At 36.2% G+C, this 17,521-nt stretch overlaps 1 protein-coding gene across 1 annotated transcript in view; it reads right to left on the reverse strand.

Annotated features, from left to right (window-relative positions):
• Positions 1 to 17,521, reverse strand: part of TTC33 (tetratricopeptide repeat domain 33) — a 32,111-nt gene that overhangs the window by 12,835 nt on the left and 1,755 nt on the right. Inside the window, exon 2 of the mRNA XM_010185134.1 lies at positions 2,477 to 2,558. Coding sequence (XP_010183436.1) covers positions 2,477 to 2,558 — 82 coding nt within the window. The remainder of the gene's footprint in view (positions 1 to 2,476; positions 2,559 to 17,521) is intronic.

Genomic DNA, 17,521 nt, shown 5'->3' on the forward strand with positions numbered 1-17,521 from the left:
ACCTTAGTCCTCATACTCATCTTTGTTACCTAGCCAAAATACAGGGACTTGTAAGCAATCAGCCACCCCTCAGTACTGGGCACTGCAGCTGGAGCACTGATTGAAGGATGCTGTAGTAGGCATGCATTTGCATAAGTCACTGCATCATAGTTCAGATCCTGGTAAACCAACATTATTCCCTGTTCTCCTGTTATTTCCAGTGTGAAAATATTTCAGTCTAATTTCAGTTAAATAGAGTACTTTCGGAGAGTTAGCTTAATTCTTGCATTCACATAAGACCATAATAAAGAATTGTTAAGGAACTATTCACTCATTTGTCCTGCTGAGCATAATTGTCCTTTTCATCCCCTTTTGCTCAACTAAGTCACAAATTAAAAAAAATTCTAATTGCAAAATAAAGGCTACTTCAAAAACACCCTGTGTTAAGGAGCCAGCATCAGAGCACATGAACCACTTCTTTCCAACATAAAAGAAATCCTACTAGGTGGGCTGTTTTATTCAAAGAATAGTTAAGTTTTAAACTACAGCAAAAGAAAAAGTTGTAGCACCAATACCGTTTTCATATCTTAACAGAATTTCTTTATTGGTGGAGTTAAAAATTAAATGTAGAAATTAACAGCTAAACAAGTTAAAAACCTTTACAGCAACCCAGAAGCTGCTAATTAAAGCAGAATTATATTACTCTGTCACTGCCAACAGTGCATAATTAAGATCTGAAACTCCTTGGCACATAGCTCTGCAGATGCTAAGTTTACATGAGAGCAGAAAGCAGTGAGGTAAACTTGCTGAAGAAAAGCCTTTCAAGCCCTGGAAAATGCAGAACTCCTAGGGTCACAGCTTGCTGTAGGCTGGGAAAAGCATCACGGGAGAAGTATTGCTACACGCCTGCACCATCTGTATGGCCCTCCGGGCTGTTGGAAGCTGTCAGGATATTATGATAGACAGCTCTCTCATTAAGCTAGCACTGATGTAAAGGCACCCAAGTACAAATAAATACTCAATTAATATATGTTCTGGTACCACGGAACTCTAGAAGCATGTAGGAGTCAAGCACATAAATCATAAAAGAGAAGTCTAAATGCTAACATGCTATCTAAATAACATATAGATCTGATCCTAACCACGCTTAAGTTAAAAAAAGTACCAATGCAGAATTTTCATAAAGTTTGAACAAGATGCATGAAAAGATTTGTTTTTTCCCTAGAAAGATACATGCCTCCTGTCTTAGAAGATAGGAAGGAATTTTTTACTACAAATCTAGCCTGGTTAGAAAGTAGGGTGAACAAACTGTGTAGTATATAGAATTAGAGACTCATATTAGGAAAAAATATCAATTTAAAATAAAAACAATTACTGCATCTTATTATCAACACCACTGAAATTAACTAACCAAGTCAGAAATCAACCCTTCACACATACCTCTCCCTCAGTTTTTCCTTGCACAGTCTATCTGGATCCCTTAAGTACATATAACAAAGCAATACAATACACAAATAACTCAGTAAGAAAAACCTTTAAGCCACAACATATTTCTCAAACCAAACGCAAAATCAAGAAAGATCTAAATGTTCTGCAGCTATATAAAATGAAAGCTTCCTTCAGCATTACTGTATTGAAATGAACTTATGATTACTCAATTAATTCTTTTGCAGAATTAACTTTTCTTCACTTCAGAGACAACAGCGGTGTGAGAAGATGTCCAGCTGGTTGAAAGAAGCCACACATTTCTAGCTCTCATCTTCCAAATTAAAATAATTTTTGCAGAAGGGTATTTTTATTTAATACAGGAAAAAAGAAGCATTTTTGTACCTTTCCATGCAGATGGAGACAAAATCTTCCCAATCCAAACAAAATAACAGATCCTGGCACTTTTGTCATCTAAGCCATGCAAAGACACACTGAAATACCGAAATTACAAGATGACCTCATAACTTTAGTGAGGCACTGATGTCTGCAGGCCTTTTTCCTCAAAACAGCTTTAAAATAAAGGCTTAGATGAATTGACATTGTAAGTATACTCTGTTTAATGCGCTTTTCCAAGACTAATTTATATTTACTATGAAAACAGACCAGCATGTATCTTTTGCATACACCATTCCTGTTTAATGCTGACAGTATTAAGCCAACTCTTTAGAAAGAGCAGCCAGATTTTTATTGGTCATATTTGCTAATCTATCACAGTAAGGCTCTCCTCACTCTTCTCAATAACATATTTAAAATATTTCAGTTGCTTTTTCCATATTACAACATCCTAATTCATGTCTTAACAAAGATGTTATTTATTACGATTGCCTAGGATAACCACATTATTTTAATTCCTGTTAAAAGATACCTTCTTGTGGTGGGGAAAAAAGAAAAACTAAATTGTGCTGTGGTTTACGCATACAACAACTATTCAATGTTTCATGGTATCTGTCCACAAGCACAATGTTTTCTTTTTTAATTTCTAAACTGGTAAAGAATTGTCATGCATTACCTGAGATTTCATCTCATAAAGCGTAGCATCCTCTGGAGTTAACTGAAGCGCTTCATCCCACTTGTGAATAGCCTCTCGGTACCTGCAGTTAAAACAATATTGCAGTCTCACTGTATTTAAAGGTATTAGATATTTTTATTATATCCTGATATTGTCCTAAATAGAGTGCCATGGCATCTTATTATTAATGGTTTTTCTATCCACTCCTCTATAAGACATGCTGAGTAGCAGAAGGTCTGAGTAGTTCTGAGTAGTAGAAGGTCACGGTTTTGTTCAAGACCCAACACAGACCATAGCACAACAAAACCCACATGAGCAAGGGAAGTCCTCAGCTCAGGTGGTGTCCTGGCCATGCAGCAAGGTGCAATATTGTGAGAACAGGGTAAAAAAGGTTTTGGAAAAGAGAGCAAATACAGTAACAACATCAGTAACCAGAAAGGAAAGACCACCACTAACATTCTGCAAACAGAAAAATATGATAAAAGTTGCATTCCAGGAATCTTCATTTTTACTTCCATGGAGAGGATATAATTGTTCAAAGCGTCAATCCGCATGGGATAAAAATTCATGGCAAGAACACGCTACCTCTGAAGAGATCACCAAATACAAGGAAATACTCCCTCAAATCCTGTTGGGTTTTGCTGCCAATTTGTCAACAGTCTGCCAACAGAATAAAGATGGGCAAGGGAAAAGAGGTTGTCCATTCACAGAAATGCTGTGCTACATGATCTGTGCATGAACAGAAGTTACACAACTCTGCCTGTGAGCCTCAAAGAGCACAATCCAAGAGAAGTGATGGCAAAATGCTGGAATCACTTCCCAGAACCAAGAGCACAACAGAAGAGGGCTGAAGAATGAAAATTCATCTGCAGGCACATGCTGAACCCCTGCTCAAAAAGGCTGACTGCTGCTGACTACCAGTTTACAGTGTGGAGATATCCACACGGCTGTGAAATATTAGTCTTTTCAGCGCATATATTTCCTTAAGAAGCAAGTCTGGTAAAACATGACTGTTCTGTTCCTTTAAATACTCAGGAAAAAAGATGTTTTCATTGTTGTTCTAGGAAAAAACTAAGGATATTGTTGTTATTAAAAGAAACTGAGCCATGTTGCTTGCTCTAGTAATGCAAATTTAAGAAAAAATTCCTTTCTATAAAGCATATTAATCAAAGAATTTTGTAACTCATTCTTTTAAGGGAAACTATTACACATTGTATTAAATACCAAATGCCTTACTGAAAATGTTGCCTGGGGATATAAGATACAGTTGTAAAGCAAGTGTTCCAGTAGATGTTTTAAGAAAACCATAAACCTTAGCTGAAATAAGTGAGCTAACAGAGTAGTGTCATAAAATAAATAATTAAATAATAGACCATTTTACTGTCTCTCAGTATCCTTTTGAGCTGAACTATACAGAACCTTTACTATTATAAAGAGAGAGAACTAGTTTTGAAAACTTCAATAGGACATCTGCTTTCAGTTTAATTAACACAAATTTAATGCACATTCCATTTGCTATCCCACTTTCTTTTCTTAGCAAGTAAATAAGCTCACATGCAGTTGAGTGAAAAGCAGGCAACAAGCATTTATGCATTAGCTGAGCTGCAAAAACTGCCATGTCATGGCTGGCAAAAGTGAAATAAATTTTAGCTGAATACTGTTCCACTGAGGTCTACTTGAATTTCTTCCCATATGCATCATGTGGAAAGAGAGCACACGTGTGTACAACATGTACTATGGCACAGCTGCTGAGCAGTAACATGCATCTGAATGTTCTGTCTCTTCAGAAAAAGGGAAATGAAACCTAGAACTTCAAAAATTAAAATAACTCGTATCAAAAATAATGTCTCAGAAACAAGAATGGGACTCAAAAACTGCAGATCCATCCACTGGAGATGCTATAAAACCTCTTCAAAAGTCTCTGATATTAATCAAAATGCAGATTAATCCCAAGCACCAGTTGGCTGGGGGCCTACTGACTGAAAAGTTGCTTTGCAGATAAAAGATCTGGGGAAGAGGTTGTTACGTACAAGCCAGCAATATGCCCTTGCAGCTTTGAAGCCCAACAGCATCCTGGGCTGCCTGAGCATCCCCAGCAGACAGAGATCTAGACAGATCTACCTCAGCACCTGCAGCACTGGGTCCATACTGAGGCACAGAACATTCTGTTTAAACAGTCTCCATCCTTGGAGATACCCAAAACACAGCTGGACAATGTCCTAAGCAACTTGCTCTAGCTGACTTTGCTTTGAGCAGGAGTTAGAGTAGAAGATCTTCTGGTGTTCCTTATGATGATAAAATACTATGACATCAGCAACCTCAGTGGCACATGATTTAAGATGAAATATGGCTATCTCTTGGCTAAATGAAAACAAATTTTAAGCAAAACATAATCTTACAACAAATAGAACCAATCATTTTTAGATGTCTGGGATTACTATAAAAAAAACCTCACCTAATGTAGCAGTAAAGAAGTCACAGAATATTAATAATGGACATATCTTGATTTTATAGAATATAAAATTAAAATTTCCAGTAATCTGTACATATATTGTAGTAACTAAACATCTAAACCTCAGTAACATAAAGCATTTTAAAAAGACTATATTTTGAAGCATTGATTTGAGTATAAAGTATACTTAATTTTATATACCCACAGTGATTCCAGCAAAATAGTACACCTCGCTACAAAAAAATGCACAACCATAACCAGAACTTAATTAAAATGTTCTCTTCTTTATTGCAATGTCATAAAAAGGAATAAATTACTGAGAGCTGGATACATCTGGGATGGCTTCAGTGTAAAAGATTTGATGGATCTTGCCAATTTTTATTTAACAGCATAAGAAATCCCGTAGCTCCCTTGAAATACTAAAACTGTTCTCATCAGACGTGCTACTGACCATCTGGGAGCTATACAGACACATTTTACTACAGCTTGCTAAACTTTTGAAACAAATATCTCATGCTTACACTTCACCTTTTCAACACCGCTTCTGGGAAAACAGGATCTCTTGAACTCTTAAGCAAAATCATTAAAACAAATTTGAATTTCCATTAAAAACTTAACTGATGGCTTCTGGGTAAAAAAAAAACCACAACAAACTCTGTTCAAATTACACAGTTTTTTTAAAGCATACAGATAATGCTAAAAACCATCACTGCAGATCACGCAGGAGCTAGAGTCCTGTGGCTTTACTCCAACAGGCTCACCACAGTTGATGCTCCAGGAGCAGAACGAGACAGGGCATGCTCAGATCACAGCAGTACAATGTCAGGAGAAGGCATGATGCAAAGTAACTCCTGGGAGCTCTTAGAGACTTGATCAACAATCAGGTCTTACAGGAGGATGAAGAAAAACATGGTGAGAGAGAGCTAAGGAAGGGACACGGAAAACAACAGTGTGAAAAGAATACAGCGAATTGTCAACGACACATATCATAGAGGATGAATGAGAATGGTCTGTGGCCACCAGAAATAACAGGTGGAACAATTTTAATCTAGGGTCAAATCCAGACTTTGGTGGAAGCTGGAGAAAAGGAACACCAGTCAGTAATTAGACAGTACATAAAAAGGAGAAAGAAGTGAAAAGCAAAGCAGAAGTTGATTACAGGAATAAACTTCCCTTTTTAATCTGGGAGATGATGCAGGGCTGGATTGTGGGAGAAAAGATCCAAAGAACACGTGAAGGAGGAAGCTAGAAAGAATAAAGGAGAAAGAACATAACATGACCTTTTATTGTCTTTAACACCTTCAGAGTCCTGCAACCCAGCTACGCTTTCACAGTAAAACAGTTCTGCTGTGGGGCGGGGAGCGAGGTGTATGGCACTTTACAGAAGCATCTACAGAAGAACAGTGTGCAGGAACAGGCAAAAGGAAATATTGTTTGCTTAAGTGCACACAGAAAGTCCTTGTCCTTAGTGTCATACAGCACATTTAATCTCACTGGCATCCTTCACAAGATTCATAGGTCTTTAAAAAACAGTTAATGTTCTTTTGAAGTCTTAGCAACTCCGGTTTTTTGTTTGTTTTTTTGGTTGGTTGGTTTTTGTTGTTTGGTTTTTTTTTTAACTGTAGACAACTCTGACACTATTGATGAATTATCATTACTAAAGCCCAAAAGCACAGTTATTTTATGGTAAATAGTGCCAAATGTTACTTCTGATTATGGAAGGAGAAAGTAAAAACCAACTGCTTTAATATCTGTTAAAACTTTCAATAGAAGATTTTAATTTAACAGACTGATTTAGGTATGGCCACACTAATTACCACAGGTAAAGAGGTGCATGGCAATTCTTCAGTGGCACTGACCACACATGTTCTTGCCCCACAGTAAGGTGAAATGAACAGAAACAGATTTACCATAACTGCCCTTCTAGTAGGTGAGCTATACTGAATTTGCCACGGGGTAAAACAACATGCATATAGCTAACGCACATAATTTCAAAGCATAAGTATTCATCACTATTCTTGCACATATTAGACCACTCAGTATCAGGTCATTGACACCTGGAAACTAGTAGTGCATATCGTAAAAATAAGTCTGATTTATAATGCAAAATCCTTTTCTACACAGCAAATACAAAGTTCTGTTACAAGTAAATCAGCTGAATATACCACAAAATTAAATAGCTACACAAATATTTCAAAGAGACTTAACTCCCACAGAGAAACAGATGGGAAACACCATTTCATCACGTGCCAAAAGCAATTGCCAACTATCATCGTGCTAAACTACAAGATCAAGTTTTTAACATAAGTTCCACTTGCCATTTTCCTCATTTTTATCTCAGTCATGTGTGTAAGTATGGACACTTTTTATCATTGCATCTATTAGGCAAATACAGTTTTGAAACGACCTTTGTCAAAGAAAAGGTATGAAATCCAACATTGGAGAAAGATTATTAGTAACTAATACCCAGAAGCGAAAGCCACAATACCAGGATTCTGGTACTGTCTCTGACAGTGACATCTTCTCTCATATGGGAATAACATTTAACTTCCTCACATACAATATGAGACAATAACCTCATTTAAAAAAAAATCACTCACTGCTACTTCACAATTATTTTATTGAGATACAGGAATGGAATATATGGCAGTAAATAACTTTAACAACAAAAGACAGAGAAGTTGATGCAACAGAGTATTAGATAACGAAGGTGAGTGACCAGTGCCTACACTCAACAGCCTGCCAAAAGATGTCTTTCACAAAAACATTTTATAGTGAATTGTGACCCAAGAGCCCTGCTGCTTTTGACTTTAGACTCTTCTTTACAAACCTGATGAATAACTGATTCACACTCCACCGCACTCAGATACTGCACTTATCAGTAAGAAAACAAAAAAACCAATTGCAACACCTCTGGTTGCTCATCAATTCTCTGGCTGCTAACTGAACAACCACTTCAATTCCTGTGCCCTGTACACTGGCACGGACCAGTGTGCACGGTTTCAGAGCTCTGTCCTCAAGGAGGGCTTTGGAAAGCGTGTATGTGGATAGGCTTGTGTTTATTCTTCACACACAAAATAATTACTTCAGCTCTGACTAATACAGAAGTATAAAACTGATTGAAAAGCAGTGGTTAAAGCAAAACCAAAGCACATATTTTTCTTTTAAAAAAAGGTCTTCATATTCAGAAAATACCCAAGCAGGTTGCATACTACTGAACAAAGCCTTAGTTAAACATGTCAATCACATGCAAATTTCTAGAAACTGGGTGCTCCACAGTTTTGTTTCTGTCTTTGCTGCAGAATCTCCCTGGACCTAGCACTGGTACTTCATATGTTTTCCCTAAAAACATAGATTTTATGTAAAACCTAAATTATATTAACAGAGGAAATTACTTACCTGGAATAAGGTTACATCATGAAGACTGTAAGAAGCGCAAAGAAATGCACTGCAACAATAAAGACTTCCTTATCTTTGCAAAAGATCTTACAAGAATGCTCAAAAGGGTCAAAATAACTGTATTTTTATCTGATGAGTTCAAGCTAATTTTAATTATTTGTGGTAATACTGAGAGCTTTGTAGCATAATTTTTAAGTGAGAATGGTTAATAGCATGAGTTTTCTCAACAAGCTGTTAACTTAGACACCAGAATATTATTCAGAGTGGAGGAACATAATTGGAAGAATTTATTAGGCTTTCTTTAGTTAAGTAGTGGTTTTGCTGGTTCAGTTTTGTCATGAAAACCACAAATCACTACTACCTCTGCCTGCATACCTGATTAATTATAGAAATATTAACAGACAAATTACAGTGAGAAGTATTTAAATATTTACTATGTAAAAGTTAAACACAACAGAATGGATAAACGTTTGACCTTAAGGAACAGTCAAAAGAAGTAAGCTATTCATACTTGCATCCTATTAACATGAAACTGCCAATTACAAAACAGAATATAAAGAAGTGTGTAAAATACACCGTGAAAGATCTTAATGCACCAGAGTACAGTATTTGAGAACTTCCTTACAGATAAGCAAACCTTTTACCTGTATTTCTCCAGTGTCTATAGTTGCAAGCTATAGAACATAGCCGTCTGTCTCGAACACACGGTAGAACAATCACTTTTCTATTTAAAAAGGCAGTGCTAACAGAGTTGTTGATACAGAGGAAATTATGATTATATTCACATATAGTGTAAGTCATATTAGAGTGATTAAGAACAGAAATTGTCAACATCTTCCACACTATATATACAAAACAAAAAAAAATCCATTTTCAAATGCTTTCACGTTCAACACTAGTGTCAGATAAGATACAACTGGTAAAAAAAAGCAAGCATGTAAGAAACCTTTTACAGGCTCTAGAAGCTGTTCTGCAACCATCTGTAAACACGTATGAGTATTTTGTTAAATCTCATCCTTGTAATTTAACACAACAATCAAAATTGAGCACTGACTGTCATTTTATGGGCAAGATCTCTGTAGGAAGCCAAAATAAACAGTGACAAATAGGACCAGAACTGATATTTAGACATGGAAATTCAAATCAAGAAAAGGAATACAAGTTTTATTACTCCTGAGCCTGACATTTCATTATTTATGAATGAACAGTCAGTCATAACCTTACAAGCTTCAAAAAAGCAATTGTACAGTTTCAGTAAAATCAATTCACTACTTCAGTATTCTAAAGAAAAGTCGCAAATTAATGCAAATCAGGTATCAGATATTGCAATAGTCACAATACGTTAAGTATCCACATAGAAGTAATGCGGGTTTTTTTGCAGAAATTAAGTTTTAAATGCAAAGCTCTAGTTCCTCAGAATAGTTTCAACAGCAGTTCCTCTAAAAGCAGCAAGAAGAAAAACGTGTAAGAAAATCTGCTGTGCTGCATTTGAAGAAACTTTGAGGTCATATTCTGGTCTTGAGAATTATTGGTTCAGACAGCCTTTAGAAACACAGAAGGAGAGCTAGAATGATGGGTACCATCTGTTTTATTTTTAGTTGAAGAGGCATTTAATCCTTTTAACCTTTTAATTATTTGTCCACAGATGGCTGACAGCTTTGTCTCTCTTACCTCATGTTATGATCCTACTGGTTCTCAGAAATCAGTCATAGAAACTAGGGCAAAAAGTCAAAAGCTGTCAACAGCACCAGAAAAGAGTTTCTGGAATTCAGATACCAGTATTTCTCTATCTTTCCCAAAATATCTTATTGCCAAAATACGATGTTCAACAGTAGTGTATTAACAGGGCAAAACATTTTGGAAGAGATGGTACAGACAAAGCAGTAGTCTGCTCACATTCTATTCTGAGCAGCCGCATTTCATCCAGTTGACATGCTCTGGTTATCCATACAAAATAATGTAATTCCCCTTCATTTTCTCTCTCTCTTTTACTTCTGGCCTCTTTACAATGTTTGCTGGTGTTGACATCACAGAGTAGTAATGACAGAAGTTATACACAAAAACGGAAAGAAAGAGAAAGATGGGAAACGTAATTATCTATGGCATTTTGAGACTTAAAGGGCAATTTTCATTTATCTTTCATGAAAGTACCAATAAGTTAAGTAGGCAGGTAGCCTGTAAACCACCCCACGTAGCTGTAACAGTTATAAAGTATTGATGTAAAATGACTAAAAAGTACCAAGGAACCAAGCCAGCAAAAAATATCCAGTCTCATGAAATACAGATGTGTAATAAACAGTACAATCTACCTACAAGGACATAATATACACATATACAGATTGTACAGAGACTGGATGTCACCTTCCAGAACTCGAGGATCAGACACTTCTAAATTCCAAAGTGACTTAACATGCAAGTCGTACACATAAAAGTGGCAAGACCGGGAACTCTCAGTACCAGCACTGCAGAGACAAGGGGTGGTTTGCCTCAGTATCACTGGCCAAGAATGCCCTGTAAAGGGACACACGAGGCAAGTTTGTGCTCCCATGTCCATGATAACACTAGTTAGTCACTGCTCTGTTTCTACTGATAAGCAACCCTACCAGAACCTACAAATCCAGACCGATGACTTTTGTTGGCAGTGTGCTTTTGCATACACATGATAATGCCCATTGGAAGAGCTTAACAGGAAGAACTGCTTTAACTACCTCCTTCAATTTTTCCCATAGCACTGCATGAGATGCAAAATAAAACATTAAAGACTCAACAGAAGATTAATATTTCAGATGCTTTTATCTACAATAATTACTGAATAGGAATACTTAAGCCATTTAGTCCGCAGTAACCTGTGCTTCTGAACCTTAACTTCTAAAATTAATTCTTCCTCTTTATGACTCAAATCCCATGCTCTACCTTGCAGGGAACACCCACAAAGAATATTTTGAATTCTGGAAGGACTCCTTTTCCATTAAACTACCCATAGATTTACGAAACGCTTTCAGAAAAGTAAGCAGAACAACAGACATTAATTTGTTGCAATAATGCACACAGCTGTAGTGCATACATGAACTGGAACATCCTTTCTTCTGGGAAAAAAAAAGAGAAGCAATCAAAGCTTAATAGCTTCAGCATTGCATCTACAGAAAGGATCCATGTCTCAATTAATTATAAAAAGATGCCCATTAACATATATTCCTTACTATCCTCCTTCTTTAAACATTAGATAAACACTGATTAGATAAACATAATTTAAGTCTGACTTGCAAAAGCTTTATCTCTCTACAAATCACTTTCCTGGATTTAACAAAAGCTACCATCCACAAACTCTAAGAGTCAAAGAATTTTCTATAGACTGAGAACTAGGCTCATCTTGGTGGCTTTTTTCCCAGTTTTGCACAATATTTAAAATTTCTCTCTCTCAACCTCAATTTATTATCAGAATATGATGACCAAAACTAAGTAACTTGGGCACCCTCACAGTCAGTTACAAAATATTCAATAACTAGAAATTACCTAGAAAAAAAAAAGTCAAGTTAAAGGTTTCTACCATACTTATGCAATGATTCATGTAACACCTCCTTAGGTTTTACTACAGTAATTTATTCTGGAAATCAATTAGGACACTTTAGTATTTATTATTCTAAATTTTAGGATTCATTTTTTTCATTCTGTATGTCAACAACACTTCTAAAATTTTTTCCAGTAATGCTTGGGATTCCTTTCTCACTTTGAATCCCACAAAAGAAATCAGCTACTAAAATAAATAATTTCTGAAACCTCTTTCATTCAATTCCACCCACAATACAAAAGTACTGGAATTCTGCCACATTTCTGAAAGGCAAATACCAATGTCTAAATATTAAGTTGCAGACTCATTCTAAGTGAGTTTTTAAAAGTCATTCTGCACCCTCCTCGTGTCAGTCTACTTTCCTGCCTCTGCTTTGCACCAGTATAAAAGCTTTTGCTTCTCAAACCAAGTCAAAAGCCTAATCCAGGTTGTGATCTGTCCAAACATTAGTTTGTTTTTAAACACCAAGCAGCTTCCCAGTGTAATTCTCCATTTGGCTACGCAAACATCAAGAAAAGAAGCAGCAATCACATTGCTATATGCTAATGGTTTCACACGATGGCTAAACTGTAACACCTCAAGTATATGTTTGGATACTGGAGAAGTTACAGTCCCTACTTTACTAAACAAGACAAATATTGTGGTAGTCATGAAACAGAATGAATGCATAAGAAAACAGCATCTTTAGCATACAGCTTCCTATCACCTTCATATGAGAGCTCTACAAACATTTTTCAATTTGGCAGTAATAGAAGGAAACTCTAACAAAAACTGACTACATCAAAATTTATTTTCTAAATCGAAAAATTTTTACTTTAATCTCAAGATGTGATCCTACTCTCCAGAATGCTTTACACAAACCCTTTTTTTTATTAAGCCTCTACTATTTAAATAGTTGAAGTCTCAGTGAATATTAATCAAATTCAGATCAGAAATGCTCACTGAAGACCAAAAGTTGAAATACTTGACAGAACTACAATTCTATCTTAGTATTTAAAGTACTGCGTGTTCTGTGTCCAGGAAAGTAAGTTGTGTGGGCAACACCAGGGAAAGTCAAACCTTCAGACAAACAGAAGACTTTCACTGACAGACTAAATTAAAGATAATTGAAAACTTCTGTATCAACATCCAGACCCACTGACAGTGAATTTATCACCATCACAAGAGTCAATTGCCAGGAAAAGGAAAGCTTGCATTAAAGCTTCCAGACAAATACAACTTCCTACAGAGAAGCCTAGGCTGCAGAACTCCTTTCAGTAAGTTCATGCTATTTAACAGGTGTCTTCCATTTTCAACAGTAAAACAGGACTGTGGAGCCAGCTGAATACAAGCCATTATCCACAGCCAACATCTCTTATCCAAAGAGCCTAGTTTAAAAAAAATCCACAACTATGAACTGCCCTTCGTCTTAACTGCCATTTCTTATTTTTTGCAGAAGACAAAAAGCTTAAGCCACATTAGATCTGTTACCAGCTGACAGGTCAAAGACAAAACAATGATTTTTAACATTTGCCATTTAGTTTCTAGAGCCAGTAAAACTCCGGGGACTGGCATAAGAGCATGTCCAATACACATGAAGAATGGCAGCCTGTAAAAATTATCAGTTTGAACTGGCTTCAAAATGAACTTCAGTTCTCCATGAAAACAAAATGTCTATGATCGTTTTTCAGGAAGTAAGAAAGAGGGGAGGGATGCATTATCTCAGTCACCATATAGTATTGGTGTAACAGGCATCATCCAGAGATAGAAAGGTATGGTTCTTTGTCTAAAACCTTTGACTTATGGTATTTCAACACTGTATTAGAAAAGTGAGCATGATACTATTTACACAGAGATTCTTCTCTTGAAATTGGGATGGATGCACTGGGTCACCCAAATTCTTTGCAGTAAGAAAAATTTACAATGTCTATCACTTACTTCATGTATGTTCACATGGTTTATCAAAAGTACTTGGGAATATGTTAACAATTTTGTCATGTTATGACTCTCTCTGCATCTACCCCATGTGCTAAAATTAGATAAAATAACTGTTCTGCATGCATTAGCCCAGTCCCTTATGAAATAAGTAAAAGTAATTTCAGTGTTCAAGGTCCAGTGATAAAGTGAGAGAAGAATTAGACTCATCCTGAAGGAGATCAACACTCAAAAATTCTAAAACCTGGGATGTCTGGCCTGCGAGTGAAAATATATTCACAGATATCAATTTCAAATTACAAGCGCAGCACAGTAACAATGACACGCAGGCAATAGTAGACAATGCTACATAAATTAAGAAACTTGTCTCCACTTCCCTTGCTGTTTGGCCACTTATTCTAATACCCATTTTCCTGCTTATTCTGGCAAAAGTATCTGTAAATCACATCACAGCCAGCAACCTGAAACAGGCTATTTTTAAGCTTCTTCAGTCCAGTGACAAACTGATACTCCGAGCTGGTTCCCCCCAGGGTAAAACCCCCCCAAAAAGGGACCATTGCAAAGGGGTGGCAGGAGAGTTGGGTCACATTGACCCTGACTGAAATTGGCTTAACTAGTGATGGAACTGCCACCTTTGACTGGACACTTGCCTTGTAAACAACCAAAGCCAGGTAGCACACATACCGGCCCTTGCTTTCTATTAACTCAATCCTGACATAATTTAACAGTTGTCTACAAAATTACTAAATATTTAACTCCCATGTAAATGAAACAGGATAAAAAAGAAGTCGAGAAAGTCAAGACCCACAATAAACTATTCTTTTACTAATCTGATCAACGTACGTTAGTGTACAAGAACCTTTACAGGTATTTTCTCTTGTACCAGTACATTACGTTGTGAAGCAAACTCTTAAACACTTAGCAGTCCTGTAACACCAAATATTTCCATGAAGGAAAAAGAGAACGTACTGCTCTTGATTCTCCCCACCCGCTATTTGAACTAACCCTTCAAAAGCCTGAATAAAATGTTGCTTGTAAAGCCTTTTTATTCTGAGCCTTTACTGCCAAGCATCCTTTCCAGTTTAAGGATACTTTTAAGATATGCTATAAGAAGTGGAGGACACCATTTAGGGAACTAGAAAACAAGCTGACATAGTACAGAAGCCAAGAGCTTTGTAACAAAATACACTGCTGTATCCTACTTTAGAAAACTCCTAAAACAAATGCTGATGGGCAATTATGATGCCTTAAATTCAGAACATTTTAATTTTAGAAGCTATAGACAACAGGTACACACCATGTTCAATGAGAATCTTGCAAGGGATACTGAATTAATGTTTCAAAATCAAATTTCATAAAGACAGTTAAAACCAAGGGAGTGGAAGGGACTATTACCTTTGTCAACAATAACTAGGCTTTGTTTAAGAGCAACTCAACAAAGATAATAAATTAGGAAGCTGATTTTCCCCCCTTCTGCAGCTTCCTCTATGAATAGAAATAATATTAATAAAAAATAATTTCTAAACACAAAGGTTTTATTATTCAAGTAAAAGAAACTAGGTGTACTTAACAGTACATATGGACAATGAACAAAACCACAAAACTAACTTTAAAAAATTAAATACAATCATATTTCACAGTATCCAAGTCACAATAGATGTTATTAACATACAGAATCCTGGACACTGACAGCCGTACTCCAGTAGTGCAACTCTTGCCAGTATCTGTCAAGCAAAGCATGTGGAAGAGGCCCCAGGTCGTATTTCTCTGTAAAAATTGCTAAGACTATTAAATTACTAGATTTTGCTAAATCATATTATACTATGTATATAAATAACAGAATTCTCTGCATTTAAAAGCTGCATTATTAGAAAATCTAACTGAAGCTACAGGCAAAATGTCTCAGCTCAAGTCAGAAACACATTCTTTAACTTGACAGATTTTTGCATTAATGTATTTACATGAATCCATAGCCACCATCTACCAGTACACACCTGCTAGCAGAAACTCTTTTCTGCAGGATGGCAATTGTGTTGGTTTTGCTGCCACAGCATCTACTATTTTAAAAGACAGCCCCCATCTCAGGCAGCTTGTAACAGTGACATGCAGCAAGAGAAAGGGAATGAAGACAGCTTTAGAGATCAGCTCTGAATACAAACCAGCCAAGTGTGAGAGAGACTGGCAGTGGAGTGCTTCATCTCAACACAACACTCGAGGAAATGAAAATGCACCAGGTGCGCTCTGCTGTATACAGGTATTATCCTTCGTATGCAGCAAGAGGCTGTAAGTGTTGCTGAGGAAAAATATCTCAAAGGCTGAATGGCATACATACATCAGGTTCAAAGAAAATCACAGGCTATCCTAAGACTAAAGCAGAAAACGGTAAAAAGAGAAAATAACTCTACTTGAGTAAAATCTACAAGACTAGACATATGCCGGCACATGTGTTCTCACACTTTTTTAATTCATTTTTAGAGCACAGCTATGATATTGAGTGAAAAATTAAATGTATTGTCATAATAAGTTAGAAAAAATAGTAACATAATATTTACATTTTTATATTATTTATTTACAGTCTATTATGTTATGTAGCTCCTTATACATCCTTAAGCAGTACTACGGTGTCATTCTGGGGTTAGATGCAAAAATTCTATTTGGTCGTAAACAAAAGCTGTCTGGAAAAAAGTTCGAAGAATTAAACAGGCAACAGAAGCAGACAGCAACGTAGAATCTCAGAAATTATCAATTACTGCCTTACTGATTACTAAAAAGGAAATCCAAGGGTTTTTTTAATGACATGTAAAAATCAGAGGCAAGTATTCGTTATTTTCTATTAGAAGGACAGAAGAAAGCAATTGCGAGGCATGACTCCTCTACACAAAGATATTAATTTATACATAAAAATTAACATATACTGATGAAACTTCTCAATAATCAATTTTTTCATGCTTCAATTCCAGTAATATACTCTACCAATTTAAATATAAGAGGTTTTTTTAAGTAGTGACACATTTTTGAAGAGTTCATTTAAAACAAAAACACTACATATGGCATGTTCAGTGAATACACAGCTTTTCACTTTGAAAGTTCTGCACACTATTTCATACATAGAAGGAACAGACCCTCTAAACCTAAATCCAGAGACAGATAACACAAATTATCCTTCATCTCCCAACAGGTACGAGCAGTTCAGCCCAACCCACCCCACCTGAGCTCAGGTACCCAATCTCCAGCCCCACACGGACACTTCAGCCACCTGGGAGCCTTGCAGGCTGTGCCTGCACCAGCACACTCTCATATATATATGTACATGCTTCCACAGTCTACATTAATATTCCTTTCAGTTTCTATTTACAAATACACAGCTACATAAATACGCATACATTAAAATACAGATGGATGCGACAATGATACTGAATTGTATCCTCAAGGACCAACAATTCTAAAAAAAGATACTCAGAATTATTCATACTCTGGGTACAGTTTAAATAATCTACAATTCACCTTGCACATACACTCAGAAAAATCTGCAATAAACTAGTAACAATTTCAAAACTGAACTCCTCCTTTGCCAAATAATAACCAGTTGTTGGAAAATAACATTTGCCAGAACAAAAGGAAAACAGCTAAATTAAAGATAAATCGCAATTTAAACTAAAGGAACTACTTAAAACAATTTTACTTAAAGTGATAAGCCTACCTATTTTCTCTG

The sequence above is a fragment of the Mesitornis unicolor genome, unplaced genomic scaffold (genome assembly GCF_000695765.1).
Source record: "Mesitornis unicolor isolate BGI_N332 unplaced genomic scaffold, ASM69576v1 scaffold15475, whole genome shotgun sequence".
In the NCBI taxonomy this organism is placed as follows: domain Eukaryota; kingdom Metazoa; phylum Chordata; class Aves; order Mesitornithiformes; family Mesitornithidae; genus Mesitornis; species Mesitornis unicolor.